The 23,238-nt window shown below is 33.9% G+C and overlaps 1 protein-coding gene across 1 annotated transcript; it reads left to right on the top strand.

Moving 5' to 3' along the window:
* The first annotated feature begins 22 nt into the window (after positions 1–22).
* Positions 23–23,073, top strand: LOC100375998 (nucleoporin NDC1-like). Its single transcript, XM_078006282.2, has 14 exons — positions 23–175; positions 4,317–4,437; positions 5,544–5,645; positions 6,182–6,423; positions 6,901–6,966; positions 7,530–7,638; positions 8,340–8,521; positions 8,787–8,961; positions 9,622–9,750; positions 10,139–10,390; positions 10,662–10,835; positions 11,350–11,450; positions 12,351–12,499; positions 21,860–23,073. Exons 1-14 carry the CDS (start codon positions 143–145, stop codon positions 21,921–21,923), a joined length of 1,899 nt encoding a protein of 632 aa, XP_077862408.2. The 5' UTR covers positions 23–142; the 3' UTR covers positions 21,924–23,073.
* The last annotated feature ends 165 nt before the right edge of the window (positions 23,074–23,238 follow it).

Raw genomic sequence — 23,238 nt, 5'->3', positions numbered from 1 at the left:
GTGGGGTCAGAGGTTACCATGAACATGGAATGGCGAAGACAGCTCATGGCGGATCTTTCAAATTCAGGGCGACAACCGTGAAGTTCCGTGCTTTATATGCTGGTATACAGGGCTAAACCGTTCTTTATAAGAGTCAACAGCAATGGCGAACATTCATCATTGGTTTTTGAAAGAGGTACGACCATAAATAGCGTGTTTTGCAGTGTGTAGATTTTTACACATGTAAATGTCTGTTCGCAGATAATACTAGTATTCCAATAATTTCTAAACTTTCATCATTTCGACTTCTTCATTATATTATTACCCATTCACCCGTTGTTCTATTGTTTATTCTGAGCATATACAATGTTTTTATCCCCCCTTTCCAGATAGGCCATGGAGGGACCGTACTTGATAATAATAACAATCATATCCCCATTTTGGATCTAAATAAAAATGCAGTAAAGTTTGAGAATAAAAAAAGGATGATGTGTAGACAAGTACACATAGGGAAAGGGTTTTTTAAGGTCCCTTCACCCCTGATCTGAACCGTACCCTAACACTCCAGCCCCCCAATATACTAAAAAATAATTATAAGTGACCCAAAGAGGGGTACCAAGTATAAACAATTGAAATGGAGGAGGTGTACTGGAGGGCAGTGTTAGGTTTTGAGTTATGGTTGAGGGGGCCCTGAGGAACTCTTACCCACATAGCATGCAATGATGTTCTATTTGGGCTGGTCTATATTGGAAATGTACATCAATCATGAAACAATAGTAGAAAATTAGTTGAGTGTATTTGGAATTTTATGTAAGCTTTATGTATTGTTTTTTCATATGGGGATACTCATTCAAATGTTATTGTAAAATTGATACAACCGCCACCAGTTGTGCACTATTAGCTACATTCAGTTTATGAGTGAGGAATGTTTTATCCCACCCAAGCTAGAGTCTAGTGTTACTATCGGTATTGCTTTAACACGTAATGGAATTAACATCAGATTTAGGCAGTAAAAATTAATGCAGTTTGTGTTTTTCAAAACCATGCCACTTGTATGTAATTAAATTTATTCCATCTTCAATACTTTCACTCCTAAACTTTTCACAAATCCTGTTCTCTACAGGGATTTTAGGTCTCTTATGTCTGCCTACTTCTATTTGGATTTTGTGACACCTAAGTCTCAATTGAGACAATAATTTAGTGTATTGTCTATTATTAGTCCCCGTTCCGACGAAGGCCGAAAACGGGGACTTATAATTCGGTCTCCGTGTGTCCGTCCGGAGTCATATCTCAGAATCCCTTGGACCGATTCCGTTCATTCTTTGCATGTGCCTAGTACTTTATGTGGGACATATGCACATGCAGTAGTTTAGCGATTCGATTCAAAATGGCCGACTGGCAGCCATCTTGTTTTTTGAAAATGTTGTATTTTGGACATGCTTTGTCAGTTTTCATTCAAACTTGGTACATAGATTATACATGTTAGGATACATGTCCATGATGATTTATTTCACATTTGGATCAAAGATGGCCGACTGGCAGCCATCTTGTTTTTTGAAAATGTCGTATTTAGGACATGCTTTGTCAGTTTTCATTCAAATTTAGTACATAGATCATACATGTTAGGATACATGTCTCGACCGTCCGTGAGTTCCTGAGTCTGTCCGTCCGACCGACCGTCCGTGTGTCTGTCTGTCCGTGCGTGCGTCAGTCTATCCAACGTCATATTTCAGAATCCTGTGGACCGATTCCGTTCATTCTTTGCATGTGCCTAGTACCTTATGTGGGACATATGCACATGCAGTGGTTTAGCGATTCGATTCAAAATGGCTGACTGGCAGCCATCTAGTTTTTTGAAAATGTTGTATTTTGAACATGCTTTGTCAGTTGTCATTTAAACTTGGTACATAGATTATACATGTCCGGATACATGTCCATGGCAATTTATTTCGCAATTGGATCAAAGATGGTCGACTGGCAGGCATCTTGTTTTTTGTTTTTTTTATGCGGTATCTTGGAAGTGCTCTGTCAGGTTTCATTCAAATTTGGCACATACATGTACTTTATACATGTTAGGATGCATGTCCATGACAATTTGTTTCAAAATTTGGTCAAGGATGGCCGATTGACAGCCATCTGACTTTTTAGCTCCGCTGTCGACTTTGTCGAGCGGAGCTTATCATAGGAGTGATTGTCCTCCGTCGTCCGTGTCAATGTTTTACTTTTTTGACTTCTTCTTGAAAACTACAAGCCTGAATGCTTTGATACTTGGTGTATATGTACCTTGGGTAGACCTCTCTCAGATTTGTTCATTTTGTAATGATATCTTTAATTCTCTAATTTTGGTGAATATTTTTGTCATTTTTGGTAAAAAATGCTATTTTCAACTTCTTGTTGAAAACCGCAAGTCCAATTGCTTTTATATTACATACATAGGTACTACATGTGGACCTCTCTCAGATTTGTTCATTTTGTAATGATTTCTTTAATTTTGGTGAATATTTTTGTCATTTTTGGTAAAAAGTGAGATTTTCGACTTCTTGTTAAAAACCCCAAGTCTGATTGCTTTTATATTACATATATAGGTATTACATGTGGACCTTGTTAATTTCGTGGTGATATCTTCAATTACTTAATTTTGATGATTATTTTTGTCATTTTTGGTGAAAAGTGATATTTTTGAATTCTTGTTGAAAACAGCAAGTTCAATTGCTTTGATATTACATATATAGGTACTACATGTGGACCTCTCTCAGATTTGTTCATTTTGTAATGATATCTTCAATTCTCTAATTTTGGTAAATATTTTTGTCATTTTTGGTAAAAAATGATATTTTCAACTTCTTGTTAAAAACCGCAAGTCCAATTGCTTTGATATTACATACATAGGTACTACAAGTGGACCTGTCTCAGATTTGTTCATTTTGTAATGATATCTTTAATTCTCTAATTTTGGTGAATATTTTTGTCATTTTTGGTAAAAAGTGATACATGTATTTTCAACTTCTTGTTGAAAACCGCAAGTCCAGTTGCTTTTATATTACATACATAGGTACTACATGTGGACCTCTCTCAGATTTGTTCATTTTTAATGATATCTTTAATTTTGGTGAATATTTTTGTCATTTTTGGTAAAAAGTGAGATTTTCGACTTCTTGTTAAAAACCGCAAGTCAGATTGCTTTTATTTACATATATAGGTATTACATGTGGACCTTGTTAATTTCGTGGTGATATCTTCAATTACTTAATTTTGATGATTATTTTTGTCATTTTTGGTGAAAAGTGATATTTTTGAATTCTTGTTGAAAACAGCAAGGTCCTTTGCTTTGATACTATACATATTGTTCATTTTCTAATGATATCTTCAGTTCTTTAATTGAAATGTGCATTGCTAACAGCGGAGCTATCTCAGCCGACAGGCTGCTTGTTGGCCTTACTACTATATTTCCACAATTTATGTACCATTTTCATTCGTATTTGGCACATACATCATACATATCAGTGTGTTTCATAATCAGATCAAAGATGGCTGAATAACAGCTGTTTTTATTTTGGCCATATTACTATGACACAAAACACATGTTTTGATGTAAATAAACAATCTGTTGTATACGCCACTTGGAACTCAAGTTTCAAGGACACGCTCGCGACAACCCCTCCGCTTTAATATGACGAGCACAAAGAGAACTTAACGGGGACTGTGTCCATTTTCAATGACTTGTTTATAATAATGCATGCATATCTGTATATATGTATAAGCCCTGGTCTGCACTTGCTATCTTGGAGAATAAGTCACATGTGATGATTATTACAATGAATACATACATGGAGTGAATTGTGTAATTTTGAGTTTTATATTAGACTGTCAGACTTTAGCCGGGTTACATGTAATGCGTGAATCTGTGTGTCCCAGCCTGAATCTTGCACAGGTCTGGACCGATCACATTAAATCTTAACCGTGTACATGTACATCATGCATCTTGCAATACTACGCACGTCCATTAGTTTCACGGAACGGCCAAATGGTGACCATTTTTGTGCTCATCAAAATCAAGCATTTCTTCCATTTCAGAACCGGATCCAAATCTTGGCCATTTGTGGGTGGATTTTGTTCAAATTTTCGTACATACATTGTACATTATAAATATACAAATATCATGTTTTTTTCAGATCGGATTCAAAATTGCTAAATGGGAGCCATTTTGTTAATCATTGGTGTTTCACAGACAGTCATGCAGTTGAATGCAAATGACAAATTTGCTGAGTGCTAAGTTTTCTTGAAGAAAACACCGCTAAAATATATATTTGTTGTGCTTAGATTTTAAATATTTCTAGGTGTTCCGATGGAGAACTGGTGCCAGTATTGCCTGGGCTATAATCCTTCTACCATTGTTCACGTCTGTCTACGTTGTCATTGCTAGAATTGACCCTTTACATCCTTATACATGGATCATTGGTAAGTTGAGTTCTACAAGAACCAGAATTTACTTTCTATTTCCTAATCGAAGTAATGGATGTAATGCCTGAAGGTAGATGATTCTTGGTTATTTAAAAAGCACCAAAATTTGACAAATACCTTTTCTGCATCATAACCTGATACATTTATAGAAATATAACGAATATAGAATGAAACTGAATGATGACTATGTCACCAAGCCACATTTGTTAATGCTCTGTGTGTATCTCAGTGTCGGATTGAAGTCTCCTTTGGATGTTTGTTTGACCCTACCAGTACTAATCATGTAATAGTTTTGAGGTGTGCGCATCAAAACATTCAGCAGATTACATAAAGACCGTTGCACTCTGATATCATATGTTTACATTGTTGCCAAACATGTGATAACAAATGTTTCTCGCTGATCTACCCAGGCTACATTCTAACTGCATGCTGTGATAACACAGCCCAAAAATTGTTTTATTAACAGGAACACATATATGTATGTTAAAAAACAATTGCAATGAAAAACGTTATTTTATTTTCAAGTGTAAATTGTCGGTTTTTGCCAACCAGCCAAACATGTTTGTATGACGGCCTATACATAGCTGGCAATGTTGTCGTCTTGGTGTAAAAAAAAAATATGGTGATGACAGTACCGTAAAATATGTATTAGAAGCCGCATCCCTAATAGAAGTCGCACCCATTCTTTTTGAACAAATGGGAACCAAAAATTCATCATTTCTCATATGTGTGGATGCTCTAATAGAAGTCGCATCCCCTCTATTGCATTGTACCATTTTAATAGAAGCCACGGTAGTACTCTTTGAGTGCATTGGGCTATTGTTAATTTTGAACCAGAAATATATTTGTTTAGTTTGAACTTTGACCCTCATTGTCAACTTTTGTCATCTTCCACAAAATATTTCTGACTTGAAATCTTGATCAAATTAACAAAAAGTGAAAAACCAATATCAGATGCTGAGTGTATGGTTCAGAATTATGTTGAAATTTAGGGAAAATTTATGTTTAATTTTTGGCAGCATAAATATCTGGCAGTCAAAGGATTAAAACTGATCATGGTGCTGCTAATAATGCAAATACTTTGTCACAATCTTTATTTTTAGGATGTATACAAGATTTACTGTCCTTCACCAGTTTTGGATATCTTGTGATATTGTCTATTATAACTGGATTTGTTGGCGTCTTCAATGCCAAGTATTATACAGGTAAGATCTAACTTTAAGTCATGACAAATTCTGTTTCTGGTATTATTGAAATTTATGAATGAGGCAGTGAGATACATTTTTTTTGTACATAACAAATTGTAGACCATTTTCATTGTGAACTATGTGTGCTATTGGCAATGATTCAGAAACTTACTATTGACCCAATCAAATTACTGTCAGCAAATTGTGTTCAACCAAGTATTATTTATCTACCGTATGTAAGATATACCAGTAGAGAGAATTAGAATTTTTTTTTTTTATCAGACCTAATGATGCCCTTTAGAGGGCCAATCAATCCACTACTGGACAGCATACTTTCTGACAAGCATTTAATACTTTGCTCTTTCTCAAACTTGATGTCCATTGTGAAACCACAGTCCTTGTTGAGGGACTGCGATGAAACCAAATAAGTTTCCTGGACTACTATATAGCTGAATTGTGACCTTTATTGAACTGACTGAATCTGTAGAGGGTGCTCTGTACCATAGTGTCCAAAAACAAGCTTATTCATCGTGACTTTATTTTTCATCTTTCAGTTACGCCTGTTGTACATAGAACCCGATTAGCGTTGTTGTTGAACACTGTCAATGTTTACACCGTATTCCATGCAATTTGTCATGGTATTGCCGCTGGTCTCATGACGTGGTGTCTAACAGCTGTTGTTGGCACTGACGTTGATTCCCTGATTATACCATGCCAAGATGATGATGTCAACAATAATGGTGGTTATTGCCTCAATGAAAAACATCTATTTCTTGTACTTCATGGTATTGTTATGGTAGGTTAATCTGTCTGAATTTCACTCTCTTTCTTGCTCAGTTTGAGTGCTATGCTGATTTATGTAATGCAGCACATCTTCACACAACGATGTTGGTAAAATGTCCTGATCATTATTTCTATTATGAGTTTCCAGCGTTTAACCCTTTGAATGTCAAAATTAACTTGTTGACACTTTTCACTAAATAAAAAAAAATTTCATATTTAAAAATGTTGATCAATAGCCAATGGAATGGAAAATTATTATTCGTCCAAATAGTAATAGTTGCACACAAGTTTAGCTAGAAAAATAGTGAATTAATTTCTGAAGTGAAAAGTGACCTATGATTGCTTTTATGTAAATTTTATGAACTTGACTGGGAAGTTAGAAATGCCTTCAAAGCTTTCAATACATTTACGATGCCAAAATATGTTGCAGTGTATAGTGTGTGGCTTATGGACAGAATTGTCAATGTGTCAAATTATATTTCTTTTACAGGGTTTTCTCTACGGTATGAATTATTTCATCAAACAAGAAAATTACATGGCTTTTCCTGTTGTACAGGTAAGATTAGTTATATATATCAGTTGTCGATATGGTTTGCTCCACTTTAGTCTTTTAATCAGAGACCCTGGTTTAGTAGTGGTCGGAATAAGTGTGTTGGTAATCATACAGTGGTGGCATCAGAATAAGGTGAATTCATTAAGAACAATAGCATCCTTGCTTCGGTAACAACAAATTTGAATGGAATTGTGAAACAACAGCACACAAAAAAAAAGTGCTAAATAAACATGTATAAATATGAAAAACAAAGAAAATGGAACGAATTGGAAATCTACGACAACTGACCTGATGGCAACTAAAATGTGTGATTAGTTAACAGGGAGACTTTTAGAACAAAAGTAAAATATATTGAAGGAGTATGAAAACATTGTAAAGAAGGTATCCAGTGGTGTTCATGTAGTTTTGCTTGTTGATACGAGTATTGTACTAAGCTTCTGTATCAACTGAAATTATTCCAATAAAATCCAACTAGATTCTTGTATTTTTATATATTTCTTGCATCATGGAATGACATGAATCCTTGTAATTGTTATAAATATTCTGATTCTATTTGTATATTTCAGCAAGCCAAGTTGTTTCGCATGAAGAGCTACCTCGCTACCTGTGTATTGAACTCAGCCTGGAAAACACTGACATCCATGAAGTACTTGTATCTTGTTTACTATCTTCTAGGTACTGTAAAATACTTTATTTTAGCTAGAATTAATTTTTGCTGAGAAAATATTTTGGGTGTTTTGTATGGAGTTTATTTTCATCGAGTTGAATGTAAAATATAGAGAAAAGAGGTATATTTGCTGGAACTTATTTTCACTGAATCATCCCTTCACGGAAAATAAATTATTTCACAGTAACCATTTATTATGCTTGTAGTTGAAAGCATACCATAGATTTATTAGTGCATGGAGTACTCTGCTGAGCCAACTAGTTACATAAACCATTGACTGTGCTTTTCAAGTTCTTGCATTATCATCTACAGCATAAGAATTGTTCATTCACAAAATCATAGGGAGTAGGAAAAATATTTAAAAAAATTTTTGTTACAAAAATAACTTTTTTTTATCTATTTGTATATGGGCAATTGGCAATGTACATAACGTAATTATTCATAAAGATCATTGATAAGCAGAGCATTCCATTCTGTAATTAGGTGGTGAAGGCTATTCACCAGGGTAGTCCATTATACAGGAGGGGGGTAGATAGAAATATATTTCGTAATTTTTTTTATATAAATTTTCTTACTCAAAACTGTGACAAAACTTAAGATCAGTATGAGATAACTTTGAATGAGCTTAGGTTCGAAGCTTTAATAAAATAAAAATCTTTAGCTAGGTATTTATACTGTATGTGTGATATCTTTTGTTTTCTGATTTTAGGAGTATTTCCAAAAACCTGGATTATAGAGAATTTTAATTTAGAAGGTACAAATACTGTGCCATTGGACTCTATGATGGGTTTGCTGGATGTGTATTTATTCTGGCTAGTGTTGACAACTGGTACATTGGTCTATACACTGTGGTATTTTACACTTCAAGTGTTCAAAGTATTCAACACTCAGGTAATGGTATACTGTGATTGGTTAAAAGTAGTCATGTGAGAGTTAGACAGCCAATGGGATTAGAGAACCTAGACAAATACTATGCACTACCCAACCAAAAATATTCCATTACACAGAGCTTTCACAGCTCTAACCATGACCAAGACTACACTGGACACTGCCAATAAAGACAACTGCGAAACCATTTCTGCCAACAGTATTATACACAGAAAATGTTGCATATGCGTCTTTTGACAATTCATTTTTTTATGCTACATATCCATAGGCATTTTCATTCCCTGTGGAGTCAACCTTTGCTGAAGATGCAGACAAATGTCTACCCATGGTGATGGCCGAAAGACAAATACCACTTGTCCAGTTTCTAGCATTTCTGGATCTCTCGATGTTAGCTGAACATAGTGTACACAGAAGAAAGCAGATATTCAGTCTGAGCCAGCCAGGTTTGTTTGTTGTTTTGAATCCTAACTGTATGTGAACTTGAGCGACAGTACACTTGTCTAGTGTGTTTGCCTCACATCAGGGTAGACTGTTTACTCAGTAGTATAAGTACATTCTTCTGTCTTCCAAACACACGTTATTATGTTTGGAAATCTGGTTTACATATGAACATGCAATTAGTACCATAAAACAAAAAAGTGTCAGGAGAGACAGCAGTGACTTCAATGTCCAAAAGTGTTTCCTGGCACAACATTTTAAAAAAGAAAAAAATTAATCACTTCTAATTTGACTTTTATCAGTGTGTTCAAGTTCATTCATCATGTACTTCATATCCTTCTTTGCATTCGTCACATTTGAATTATTATTGTGTGTGATGTTTTTGGGACTACTTTATTTCACGCATCATACTTTTGTAATGTTATATGAGGTGGTGTATGTCACCTGATTGCCCATATGTCATTCATTGTTTCGCTATTGTTTCTTTGGTATATTGCTCATTTAGCTCATCACAATATGATTGATATTTAAGGTATCAACAATGCTTTAATATTGCTGCATCGCGTCGTGTCGTGATCTTAATATATTTGTGTACTCGTATTCAATCTCTGGCAAGAATAGATGTCCTTCTCAGTGGTGGATTAAATCTGTTTCGTATCTCACAGGTGGTCATGCTCACAACTGGAACTACATATCTAAGGAGTGCCTAGCAACAGTAGAAATATTAACAAATAATTTATTATTGTTTCAAGACAATGTACAAGTTGATGGTTTAAGACAACAACGAGTTAGTGGTAAGTTCTTTTAGCTTTTACATGTTGCGAGTTCAGTTATATTGAACAGCGCCCTCTCTGGCAACTACTAAAATGATTTTGTTTGTGCATAACTTTCTAGAATTTACATATTTCTTCTGCAATTGGACACAGATTGATGCAAATGTCTTCATTGTTGTCCATTTCCCAACAGATTGATTGTGCATTGACAGAAATGTCGCTTTTCTTGCAACAAATTATGCACTCACTCATTTTTACCCTGATTATTACTTCAGATCAGTCCAGATTGTATTGTAATTTTATATTCTAAAAAACTGACCTTTTGCTCATTATTTTGTTAGTGTTAGTTATTGATATAACTCCAGATTATGAAGTGTTTAATTTCAAGATGTAACCCTCATATTTTCAGGTCCTACAGCCACACCAACATGCCATCCCGTCAAACAATTATTTAGCTCCCCTACTCCCTACATCAAGCCAGCCATTACTGGTGCTACTGGGAAAGACAGTCCACTATGGGATAGTTCAGTAGCGCAGAGTCCAGCTGTTTACAGGACACATGCTTCAATGTTAAACAGAACTGAGAGTCCTCTGTGGGACGATACTTACGCACAAAGCCCTGCTGTGTACAGACATACAGCAGCTGCCAAAGAACTGATGGGTGAGTCTTGACAATGAAGATTTCACATTTCAAAAAATAACTTTTCCTATATTTTTCCTTAAGTCCTGTGGTAAATAAAAAATTATGTCCATTTGTTCCATTATTATTATATTTAAATACATAAAATGTTCAAAAATGCACCAACATTTTGAGTTCAGAGTTTAAACTACTAGTAATTAAAACGAAAGTCAGTATTATTTGTTCTGGGATCATTATATTTTTATAAACAAAGAGGCGTTTACAATCATTGATTCTTATCTGCTGTTTGCAGGTGCCAATGGCATAGACAAGTCTACAACAAAACAATCTACTTCACCGAAAAAATCTTCGTTCATTGAGAACCTGAAGCGAAGATCTTTAATAGCGTACTTCATTAGCCCTTTACCCGAGGTACCTAGCCGAGAAATATTCGTAAACGCACAAGTCAATATATGGACTATAGAAGGTGAGTACAGCGCCCTCTATAGTTAACTAACTGATGCATTGTGACAAACATTAAAAACAAGCGGCTAGGAGTCTGACAATTTAAATAAGTTTTTTTATTATAGCCATATTCACTGTTTTTGCCGGTTTTTCTAACCTTTGTACAATGTTTACATCTATGTTCGTTTCTAGTCTTAGTTTTCTGGTAAAAATGTTTCCGGAATTGTCATTGATGTTTTGTGAATATAATAATTAATACAGTGTTTGAAATTTCTCAGTCCTGCCAGAAAATTACCAGCCTTGCAAAAGAGATTAAACAAAACAAAAGGAATGGCATTCAACTTATCAAATAATACTATTATTAAAGTACCTGGCATGATGTAACTTTTTATTGTCTCAGGCATAATGGCGGGCAGTAATTTCAAACAGTATTTAATCACAATTTTTCATAACCATTCTCTAATAATTGTGTGTGTGTGCGTGTATTTTAGTATCATTCAAATTTAATCCCACTCAGTTTTATTTTTATTTCACAGCATTGTCTAGACTTGTTGCAGCATCATATACCGAAGATCAGTACGGAGTTGTGCAGCAGTCGCTACACGATATCCTCACTGCCATGTTAACTTTACAAATTGTAAGTACGGTTACAAACAAATGAAAACAAGCATTCACAACCTGCCTGTGATAAATTTACAAGTAACATACACGCATCAGGATCAATCAAACCATCTTAGATATGACATGATTTCTACCGAATTATTGTCTAATGTTGCTGTAGAATGTCACCAAAATATAATTTATCTTTCGATTATTTAGAAATGTTGGCTGTGATAATGTGAGCTATGTGTTAGCTTTTTTTTTTCATTGCACACCATTCCAATATGAAAAGTGAACCTGACAAAATTACACATGATACCAATGTTACAGTCATCATAAAAAATAGTTCAATGCGACTTCCTTTATAATAGTGTTTGTTTTGAAATATGTTGCTAAGCTATGATTATTTATGCAAGAAGACATTCAATTCAGACAAACTGATTAGTAAACAAAATCTAAAATAGTGTATTTTTAACTGTTGTGATGTTTATGTATTATAAACCAAATGGATGTAATCTCCCATTTGCTACTGAAAAAACGCTGAGGGTTTATTCTGTCAAGCCAAGAGAAATTAATAAATTTGTTTCTGATCCACACACCATTAAAATGGGCTACTCGTATTTTATTAGGTAATCTAAGAAGAAGAAAAACAAAAAAAAAGAAGAAAGACACCGCTTGGTGGTGCACAACTTTATCATGCATGTCCAGAATTCAATGGCATGTGTTGGTCTGCTATTGGAATGCTAATTTCTCTGCATATAATGCATCACCAGCCCCATAATTTTTTCAAGAAACCTTAAGGCAGAAACGAATCTATTTTTTGTATGCACTTGTGAGAGTAGTTACATGTATGTTTGATATTTAAAAGCTGAAAGTTCAGTCAACCATTCTTGTATATCAATCATTTTCCTTTCCTTTTATCTGGCATCTCTTTCAGACGCTTGATAAACACTTAAAACTGCCAGTACTTGCAGCCAAGTTGTCTAGACAAACAAAGACAGCTGAAGAAAATCTCAAATTCTGTCTGCGAACAACATTGAAGTGCGCCCTCTACAGAATAGTGGCAACATTTGGAGAGCATTTAAGGTAAATTATTTGTCTCTCATTTTTATTGTGTTGTTTGGTTCAGGTGTTCAAGTCAATTCTCAACTGTTATTGTTATTGTCATGCACTTGGTTCTGTTGCCTCAACTGCATTCTTCCATCAGCCATTAGACAACTTGTGTTATTTCCCTCATCAACTCCTTGTGTTTTCTAAAAATGTAGTGTGTGATCCATCAATGTTATTACAAGAAGACAGTACTGTAAATTACTTTATTTTTACTTGGGATTTATCTTCACAGTTTTCACTGAATGAGTGAAGCAGTGAAATAGAATCCAGCCAAAATACTTTTTTTTTTCTGTATTTTTCATTCAACTTGTCAATAATCAGTGAAAATAACCTTCATACAAAACAGTCAAAATGTCTTTTTAGTGTAAATTAATTCCGGCTAAAATAAAGTATTGTACAGCAGTGGCCACTGGAAAAGTAGTGTATGGTGTTGGAATGTCAAGTTGCTCATATCTTTACTAATGCTTTTTCACCGCTAGAATAATTACTATATTGTCACCTAACACTTGTATTAAATCTGTCGGCAGCAGTACTCATTTATGATTATGAAATGTTATTATAAATAGAAATGATGAAATCGTAGAACAATGTTCAGCGTATGAAACGGGTCAAATGCACGCATGTACACTGATATTATTACTCCTGATTGTTACTATGCTGTGGCTTTTCAGTGATTTGTAGGATGCCTCAAGGAGTTCATTTTCTCAACAAATATTGCAAACCATAAATTAAATCTATTCATAAATATTTAATTAATCAAATTACGTAATGCTTAAATGATTTTATGTCATTTATTGCCCTGATCAATGGATGCATTAAAACAGTGCCCTCAGGTGTCTGGCAAGTATCAAAATTATTTTGTTTTTCCTGGGCCTCGCAATAACTTTTTTACTGTGAGTGTTTAACTTAGCAGTCTTTTTTTTATTTTAAGCTTAAAAGTCATATATAGGTGAATAGAGCACTGACTTGATTAATTATTGCATGAATTCTGTGCATAATATTTACCTAATTTGCTCAATAATTAGACAATTTTCAGCTGCTTTAAGGATATTTTTATTGGAATTTTGTGCATAAATGCTCTGGGATACTCCATATTTTGAATTTAGGGTTGAATTGAAATAAATTATCTATTTTTTGGCTGTTCAATTTCAAATTGTGTCTCAAGAACCTCTCATCAGATTTCAATGAAACTTCGTGCATATGTGCTCTGGGGTAATTAAGTGGCATAACTATTTTAGGGTTGAGATTGCATATTAATGACCTACTTTGCATAAATTTGACAGCTTTCTGACATTGGTGCCCCCTTGTAGGTGTTCTTGAATGCTACAGACCACAAGTATACAATCTTTTATTTTAATATTCTTAGTGTATTATAAACTTCAATACTGTGGATCACATTAATCAAAGTAGAATTACCGATATATTAGAAGACAGGTTTTCTGTCTATAAGACTAATATTAAATTTCTTATTTCTACATCATATGTCTCCAATACCCTTAGAGCACGAGAGTTCTTTCTAAGCTTTCATTGTCTATATTATAGAAAAGTTGAAAACACTGTTGTTAGTCCATAGCTTTTATACAATTTTGTTCCATTCTATTTGGTACACAGGTATTCTGCATCACTGAAACTTTCAGTGTTTTGTTTAATCACTGTATGCGTACAAATAAATAAACAGTTTTTTATCACATCACATTTCACTTATTAGTAGTCTCTGTTTTTAATTGAAACCTGTGAGCTCTGTCTGATTCTATTTCAGTTAAAAAATTGACTGGCAAATAGGAGTTCATTTCCACCCAAAATGTTGATGAGAAAAAAGTTAATTTTGATTTAATGTTGTCGCCAATAATGAGAATAAAAAACAGTTTTTTTTTGTTGCATTGCAAGAGTTCGTATGCAAGTACTAAATCATTCTAATTTACTACAGTAACTGTAATATTGTCAGTAGTTTTGAAATTGCTATAAATTTCTATCAACTTTGAAAGTTGCAATAAATAAAAAAAAATTACAATCATCTAAAAATAGAACTCAAAATTGCTTAACTCTTTGCATGTTTTCATTCAATAGCAACGGTTGATTGCCATGCTGTTGTCATGACAGTGGTTTTCGGATGAACAGTGTTGCTTAGCGACTGTTAACAATAATTGTTGGGTTCATTTACATATTTTATTACTTTATTTTACATTTAATACTGAGAGTGAGTAACTCTGTCACCAAATGTTATCATTTTTACAGTTTTCATCGCTTTTTTTTGGTGTCATCCTGAATTCTTGTCAGCATATGATTTACATGCTGATACTCCCATATTTGGAAACTACTCCCATATTTGGAATCAACTCCCATATTTGGAATCAACTATAAATAGCAGCTCATTATGATAATCGGATTCAGTATTTAAAATATATATATATTCTGTATACTGTGAGATACTTATTTTCCCTTCGAATTCAATTTCACAATTTTCGCTGAAGGGATGATACATTGAAAATGTAACCCAGTGAATATATAGTTTTTTCTAAATTTTACATTCAACTAAACAAAAATCAGTGATAATAAATTAAAATAATATATTTTACAATAGTCTGTCTGTTTTTAATGTATTCTATTTTTAGCCTGTGTCTGCATAAATTACTTTTACCAATAACTCTCACCTTTGGTCAACTTTTAATCTGCTTTCTCTCTTTTAACAAGGTCTATAATATTCAATCTGAAATATTTTTGCACCTTATTTTTATGACTGGAATATAATAATAGTGATTAAGCTGTGCGTGACAGTTTTATGCCTCAGGTGTTGTTTTGAATGTTCTATTCATGCCGTTAACAACCAATGACCTTCAGTCAGGTTTGGAGTATCTGTCTATAGTAAATGGTAACACTTTAGTGGTGTATTTGTGTAATGCATACCACATGTGTATGCAACTAGTGTGCTATGAGATGAGGATGAATATTGAGAAGTTCACGATATCCACAGTCAGCTGGCGTACAAGTGATAATAAAATAAATGCGATTAGTTTACCATTATTTACTACCGTAAAATCTGTATTAGAAGCCGCATCTCTAATAGAATTCGCACCCATTCTTTTTAAACAATTGAGAACCAAAAATTCATCATTTCTCATATGTGTACTTGCTCTAATAGAAGTCGCATCCCCTCTGTTGCATTGTACCATTTCAATAGAAGTCGTGGCTTTACAGTATATGGGGCAGCTTTAAACTAAATAAAGATGAAAGTTGAGAAATAGGTTTTTCAGATTCCTATAAATCAGGCAAAAAAAAATTTCACAGCCAGATAATTCATTTTGTCTGAATTTGTCATTTTTGTATACGAACACCTCATTAGATGAAGAACAGAGATCACTTTTCCAGGGTATTTGAAACCAAAATCGTCATCTAACTCTGTAAGGTTGTCATTGATTGGCTCCTGAGCTGAATGACAATTTTGGTTTAAAAAGACGCTGGAGGCGTATGCATTATGGTTGAATTGTATTAATGATTGACTTAATATTATCCCAATCGATCATTTGGCTGTGAAAGTTTAGAAATTGGAAAAACTTGTTTCTCAACTCTTCAGTAAATTATATCACAACACTGGATGTGGTTATTCTCGTTACATTTTTTTTAATTTTTTCATTTTCAATAACACTCGCACATCCCCCTGAAGGGATGAAAATGGTTACAACAACTATAATAAATGCAAAAGGTATAAAAAAATAAACAAAGCACAATACACACACATACAACATGTAAACAAACAAAACAAATTGAAAAAAACAAAAAAACACCTAGGATTGACCTTGCTTGATTTCTAATACAGTCTTTATAAATTTTGCTACATTGATGCGAACAAGTAGGTTCTTACTGGAAATTAATTCAGTGCACTGTACCTCTGGTGATTTACTATCAAAATTGTGCATGTTTGAATAGGCAATGCTGAATGGATCTTTTCTGAGATCCTGGTATTTATTGCATATCCCACCTAGTTTTGATTATTATATCACATCACTGGGTTCAAACCTTGTACATTTTTAGTCCCTGTTCGGACGTAGTCCGAAAACGGGGACTTATGTTTTGCCCTGTGTGCATCCGTGCGTCCGTGATCACCTGTATCTCGAACTACATGGACCGATTAAGTTCAAACTTCACTCATACATCACACATTATATGGGACATATGCACATGCATTTTTTTCATGATCCGATTAACGATAGCCGAATAGCGGCCATTTTAAGGCCGAAAATGCATCAAAATCACATTTTTTCACCATTCTGGACCCGGATCTCAGTTATGCATGGACGGATTTTGTTCAAATTTGGTACATACATTAAACATAATAGGACCTTGATGCACGTCATTTTTTTTTCTGGATCAAGTTCGAAATTGCCGACTGGCGGCCATTTTGTTTTAAAGAATTCAGTTCTGGATCCGTATCAGAGACATGTCTGGATTGATCAAGTTCAAACTTCACACACACATGGTACATCATGTCACAAATAGATATGTGCATTTGTTTCATGATCCGCTTAACAATAGCTGAATGATGGCCATTTTAAGGCCGAAAATGCATCAAAATCACGCATTTTCACAATTCCGGAACCGGATCTCAGTCATGCATGGATGGATTTTGTTCAGATTTAGTACAATGTGTTGTACATATACAGATGCATTTCGGTCATGATCTGCTTTGAATGTATATGTCACTGGTCCAATGCAGTGCTGTGCTAAACATAATAATTAGGTTATTCATGGCTATTTTGAATAGATTGCTGAATACAGCTGTGCAATTAATTCTAGCAATGAGATGGTGTTAATACATTACACCCTTTTGATTTAACTGCATTAGCTTCCATTGAAATATTACGTGGAGTTCAAGATTTTGTTGCTTGTTTTTAAGGCACTATATGCAAGGCACCGAAATACTTTTGTGAAATAGCAACATCCTATTTGCCATCATTGTTTTTGTGGTCATCTTTTGCTTCACTTCTGGTGATCTCGCTTTGCGACTTGTGTTGACAGAGCATTTGCAGTGGCCATTAAGGGTATGGAACATGACATGCATTGACGTTAATTAAACTTTTATTAAGACATTTGAACTATGAAAACCCGGTAATTAATTTCTATCTATTATTGTTTATGATTTTTTCATTAAAAATTGTCATGTGCTTTTTAGCAATTTTTATTGTAAAAGTGCGCTATAAATAAATAAATAAATCATTATTATTAGTATGTGAGATAATGCGTGGTATTGCCAAGAGCAATATTGATAGTTTTTTCAAATGCGTAAAATTGCATCATGGGGTGACATGTGTGTCATAGACCTTCCAGAATCTCAATGTATACTTTGTGAGAATTATGACCTTGAAAAAGACGCATTTGACTAAAAGCTTGTTACAGTTTGTTTGCTGTAATAGCATTTGAAAGTTCTGTTTCATTGTGATTGAAGTGAAAATAATAACGCAAATATTGGCTAATCTTCCTGCAGTTCACTAAAATTGTGAATTTGTCATCAACAGTTAATTGATTTCCGTACAAATTTGACACTTTTTAGTCGTACCATTGTCAAACCTCGTTTATGTATACATAACATGTGCTGGAGTTCTCATGCATTTTATCAAAACCTGTAGAATCATAAAATGTCATCTATTCTTTGTTTAAGTTTAAATTAGGAAAAAAAATATTTGTAATGTTTAACCCAAAAAATCAATTTTGTGTAATTGAGGATTTTCTTCTCACCAAATGTCATGCCATTAGTTTTATAATATACGTGAATACCGAATACGGGAATCCGGGCGGAAATCTGTAAAATTAGGTGTGTAAAAATTCACTTGTGTGTTCAGTACATAAAATATTTGCTTGATAGGTTTTGACAAATGAACGTTAAGGTTCTTTTGTTGCTAATTTACTTATCATTTATTTATTTATGCTTATTTGGACAGGGTTGTCTCAATAGTGACAAGCTGCTTTATGGCGGGGCTTTGTAAATTGTGTACATACACACATACAAAACATCAAAAGTCTATACAGCGCTGTAGCTAATATACACAGGGAAAAAAAATACAATAGCAACAAATTACTCAGTTAAAAGCCGTTTTTACAATTTTTTTTGTTTAAATGAATAAATAGTTGTTGATTTCAATGCCATTTTATGACTTTGCCTCCTGTATACAAAAACGTTCTCTTCTCGCTATTAATGCTTACTTTTGGTAAGTTTGAATTATGATTACTGGAAAATTTAGTTAATTTGGTGGGTTGGTGAATTTTAAGTTACAAGTGGGTATTCCAACATCATTAATTCCCCTGTAAGTCATGAAAAATGAAGATGATGACATTTATGATAAAATTAGTCTCGTCACTAACCTTTTCACCACCAAATTTGTCTGTACTTTTCTGGAAATAAACCCTAATTTTGGAACCAACAGACATTTTAGTCAATTTTCAGTTTTTACTCAAAAAATTTGGCTATTTCTGTCCCAATTTTCTGAAGGAGAGTGCAGAGTCTGTCCGTCCCTCCCTCCCTCCGTCTGTCCGTCCGTCTGTCCGTCCGTCCCTCCCTCCCTCCCTCCGTCTGTCCGTCTGTCTGTCCGTCCGTCCCTCCCTCCCTCCGTCTGTCCGTCCGTCCGTCTGTCCGTCCGTCCGTCAGTCCGTCCGTCTGTCCGTCCGTCCGTCCGTCCGTCCGTCCGTCCGTGTGTGTTGTGGGCTGTGTGTTCTGATATCACATGAACCTCTCATTGAATTTCAATAAAACATAAGCCCTCTGGGATACTCCTTCTTTGTTTGGAGTTAAAATCAGTTCATATTCAATTTCCTAATTGCATAATAAAAATGAGATTTATGACTAAGTTTTATGTTAGAATCAAATTTGATACTGTGGATTGAATTGCTTTCACATCGTACATCTCAAACAGACATATATCAACTGACCAAATTTTTAATGGAGTTTAAATATTACCAGTAAATATGTCTCCAAACTTATTATATTAACTCATATTAAACTTTCTTTGATTGAACATTAATGATATTTCTGTAAAAGAAAATATATTAATTCTGTCATTTGTTAATGGCAAAACAAGTCATCACAGGATTACCAACCATTGGCCATATTGGTAAATTTCAGATAAAATTGTGTCGGTCAAATACAGGTACTTTACACAGATTATTGTACACAGATGAAACTTTTAGTTTATAAAAGACTTCCCAATCACTATGCACAAATTAAATCTTAAGGTTTTTTTGGTATCCCTGGAAACCGAAATGATCATAATTCTAGAATTAATCGATGAAATGTGTCGTCATATCAACTGGAAAGGGGAATTGTCATAGCTACAAGCTACTGCCATTGATGCACTCTTATTTTCAGCAACTGTGTGGATTTTAATAATATTTTGTTTCAATTATAAATATTGCCAATGATTTTTATTATGATAATGAACTGAATTGTGAAATTGCCACAAAACTATAAAATCTAATCTGCCATCTGATCTGTTAAGGTAGCAAGACTATTATTTGTGTTGAAAATTACGATTTTCACATTTATTTATTAATTGCTATGATGAAATGCACTATAAACTTTCATATGATAAAGTCAACATAACATAGAATGTCATGTAAGTTGGTTAAAATGTAGATTTTCTGAAGGGAAGCAAGGCAGCCTCAGTAGTGTTTTCCAAAATCAACAACACAGGTTTAATCTGTGTGCCTATAAGTTTCAAAGATAAACTCAAGACAAAGCAATGTTAGGATGTGTTATCAGTAGCTATCTGTCACACAATTAATGTTTCCAAACATTTGAGTGGTTTGTCTCCGCCCCTATTTGTTTCACAGATTAGTCATTTGCATATGAATGTGTCAGACACAAGGTAACACAGCCACTGAAAAAAATCATTGATTTTGGTGTTTTCATATGCCGAATTTATCCAATTATAGTTATCCCATTCCTTTATTTTTTTGGTTTCCAATAGTCTTACACATTTGGATGTCCCAACACATGTTAAAACAAACTTTGATGGGAAAACAAATTGATTGTGCCGATAAACAAGCTTGAAAATCTTTGCTGTTACTTCATGGACGTTTTCTAGGAGTTTATGTTTTTCAAAATACAAGGTCTTTAACAAAAAATAACGTATACTTATTATCGTCGGATTAACACCAAATTTTCACAGCTTTAAGGTGACAGTGAGAGGAACTTGAATGTGTCCAGACAAACTATTTCATCGATTATTTACCAACGAGTTGTGGTTTGAGTTGGAGGCAATGCGACTAAAACAGTAATTGAAATTCAGCACACTATTTTTTTAAAACGCGTTGCTTGAATAAAACTGACCAGACACATTCAATTTACTAGACTATTGAACAACTAGGAAAAATGAAAAAAATACTTCTTATCGCCAGCATAAATGCGTAATTATTTATTTTACAGAAAAAGTAATTTTTCACCTTTGGTTGAGTAACGCGTCGTAGAATGCAGATACGGGCATGCAAAATACACTTGTGAAAAGCTTGAAGTCTGGCGATTCTAAAAATATATACTTTCCCGGGTCTATTTGTAGTCATTTAGTCACAATTAGAAGATGAAAACAAGTATGCAAATAATAGTCCCGCTACCTAAAAAAACTTCAAGCTTTACAAAGGTGTGTTTGCCATGCCCGTATCTGCAGTCTAATGTTTAGAATGTCAGAATATGTTTTCTTTTATTTTAATTTTGAAAGTTTTACTCAGACGATCGATGAAATAAAACAGTGTAGTGACGTGCCTAGTAACCTGCTAAATAACGAGATAATTCCGACGTCAAATTCTATTTTGTTCAGCGACAGTGTACAAACGTGCACCGGTGTCGGTGACGATCACGGTGACCAGCTACACCAGAACGGACATATTTCGCATCTAACTCAACCCCATGCAACAAAAATTGATACTATGTGTTCATTATGGTCCATTCTTCCTCGACGAACAAGTACATAAGTGACAATATAGTCAAAGACGAAAAAACTGCACAAGAAATTTGCCTTATTTACACGTATCGACAATGCAAGCTGCCATGCGACTTCCCCTTCTGACGTCACAAGGGGAATTTATGTATGCAAATGAGAAGCTAATGAGGAGCCTCGTTTTAAAATACACAAAAATAAAGTTGCCGTAGACTTAAAAAAATAATTCATGCTTAGAAACATAAAAATTAATAATATTTATGTATCAAATGATAATTTTAGGCTTGAAAATAGCAGCCATTTCACAGGCACTTTAAACCATATTGTAAAATCTAATTTGTATACTCTTATTTTATAAATTCTTGATATTTGCATAATAATTATATTTCGTCTTTTCTTTTGTCTTTATTAATAGGAATGTGAAGCTTGACGCAGAGTTTGAGACAAGACTTGCACAGTTCATGGAATATCGGGAATGAGATGGATGAACTTCTGTTTTCTGATGAAGAGTTGGTTTTGGTCAATTGTAACCCCGCTCCCCCTGGTATTACTCGCCATAGAAGTTTCGTAAACTGCTTACATTTGGTTAGAGACGCATTTTGTCATTTTGTGACTCTAAAGACAATTTAACAAAAATTTGTCATCAAAAAAATTCAATGAAATGAATGTAAATTAAATCGTTTATTGTTTACACCACAGATCTTAACAGATGTCTAAGGTGTTACTTTTCCATCTTAATTACTATGAAAATGTTAATCTGTATTTTGGAAAGTGTTTCTTTGTATGAGTAGCTTTCTTTAAATACATTTACTCATATTTTCAGGTGGTATTTCATCAAAACATGGTCTCATGATTGTTTACAGTAAACCTTACAGAAGTGTGGGTAAAATATGGTTAAAGACATAGATTATTGACTTTGTGTAACCGTTAGCAACTGAGAAAGTAAAGCAGAAATGATAAGCACGGCAAGTTTTTCATTGAAAGCTGGCTACTTTAAAAGTTTGGAATCCATAATAATTTTAGCAGCACATTCATTTGAACATTTTATAGTGGTCTTGATGGAAATATACATTTTCTGTAGTCTATTTTAGTTTTGAATATCCTACTTCTACCAGACAGACTGAATTTATAATTTAACCATTTTCCAAATCACTGTTAATGTACATTTTACAATATTTACTTATTGTCTTGTAATGATCATGACCCCGAAGTACCAGGTTTTTTAAAGACAAAAGCGTTGATATTTATGCAGATATCTTATCTTGATATTATGTTACTGGGTATATTTTTTTCCATTATTTGTAATAATGTGTAAGGAAGTGATATAGTGCCATCATACTATTGTCATGTGATTCAATGATGGTTCCTATTCAGTAAATGAAAATGTTTTATGTACAATTATAAATTGATCACATTGCATCGTTTAGTTTTATTGTTTGATGTCAACCAAGATCTTATTGTGTCTTGTACTACCATTGTATCATGTGAACGGTCTATTGATAGATGCTTGCATAATGCAACGTTTCAAAGAGTCTTAGACCTGGTCTTAAATGTGAATATAATTATGGATTTTCATAAACTTTGTACGTCAACATTTGTAAATATATTATAACCATTTTTGGCAATATATTACTTGTTTGTTTGCTTAATATTCTTTCCTCTGTACTTGTCAGCAAGTACCAGTACAACTAAGTCAATCTATTGAATTTCAAATATTGAAATAATGTCATGACTAGTCAATGCTGTATTTGGAATAAACTGGGACAAGGCTGGTGTGCTGTAAGGGGAAAGGCA

Source organism: Saccoglossus kowalevskii, chromosome 9 (assembly GCF_978046115.1).
Source record: "Saccoglossus kowalevskii chromosome 9, keSacKowa6.1, whole genome shotgun sequence".
Taxonomy (NCBI): Eukaryota; Metazoa; Hemichordata; class Enteropneusta; family Harrimaniidae; genus Saccoglossus; species Saccoglossus kowalevskii.
Note: the sequence above shows the minus strand (reverse complement) of the source record. Positions and strands in the feature narration are given on the sequence as shown.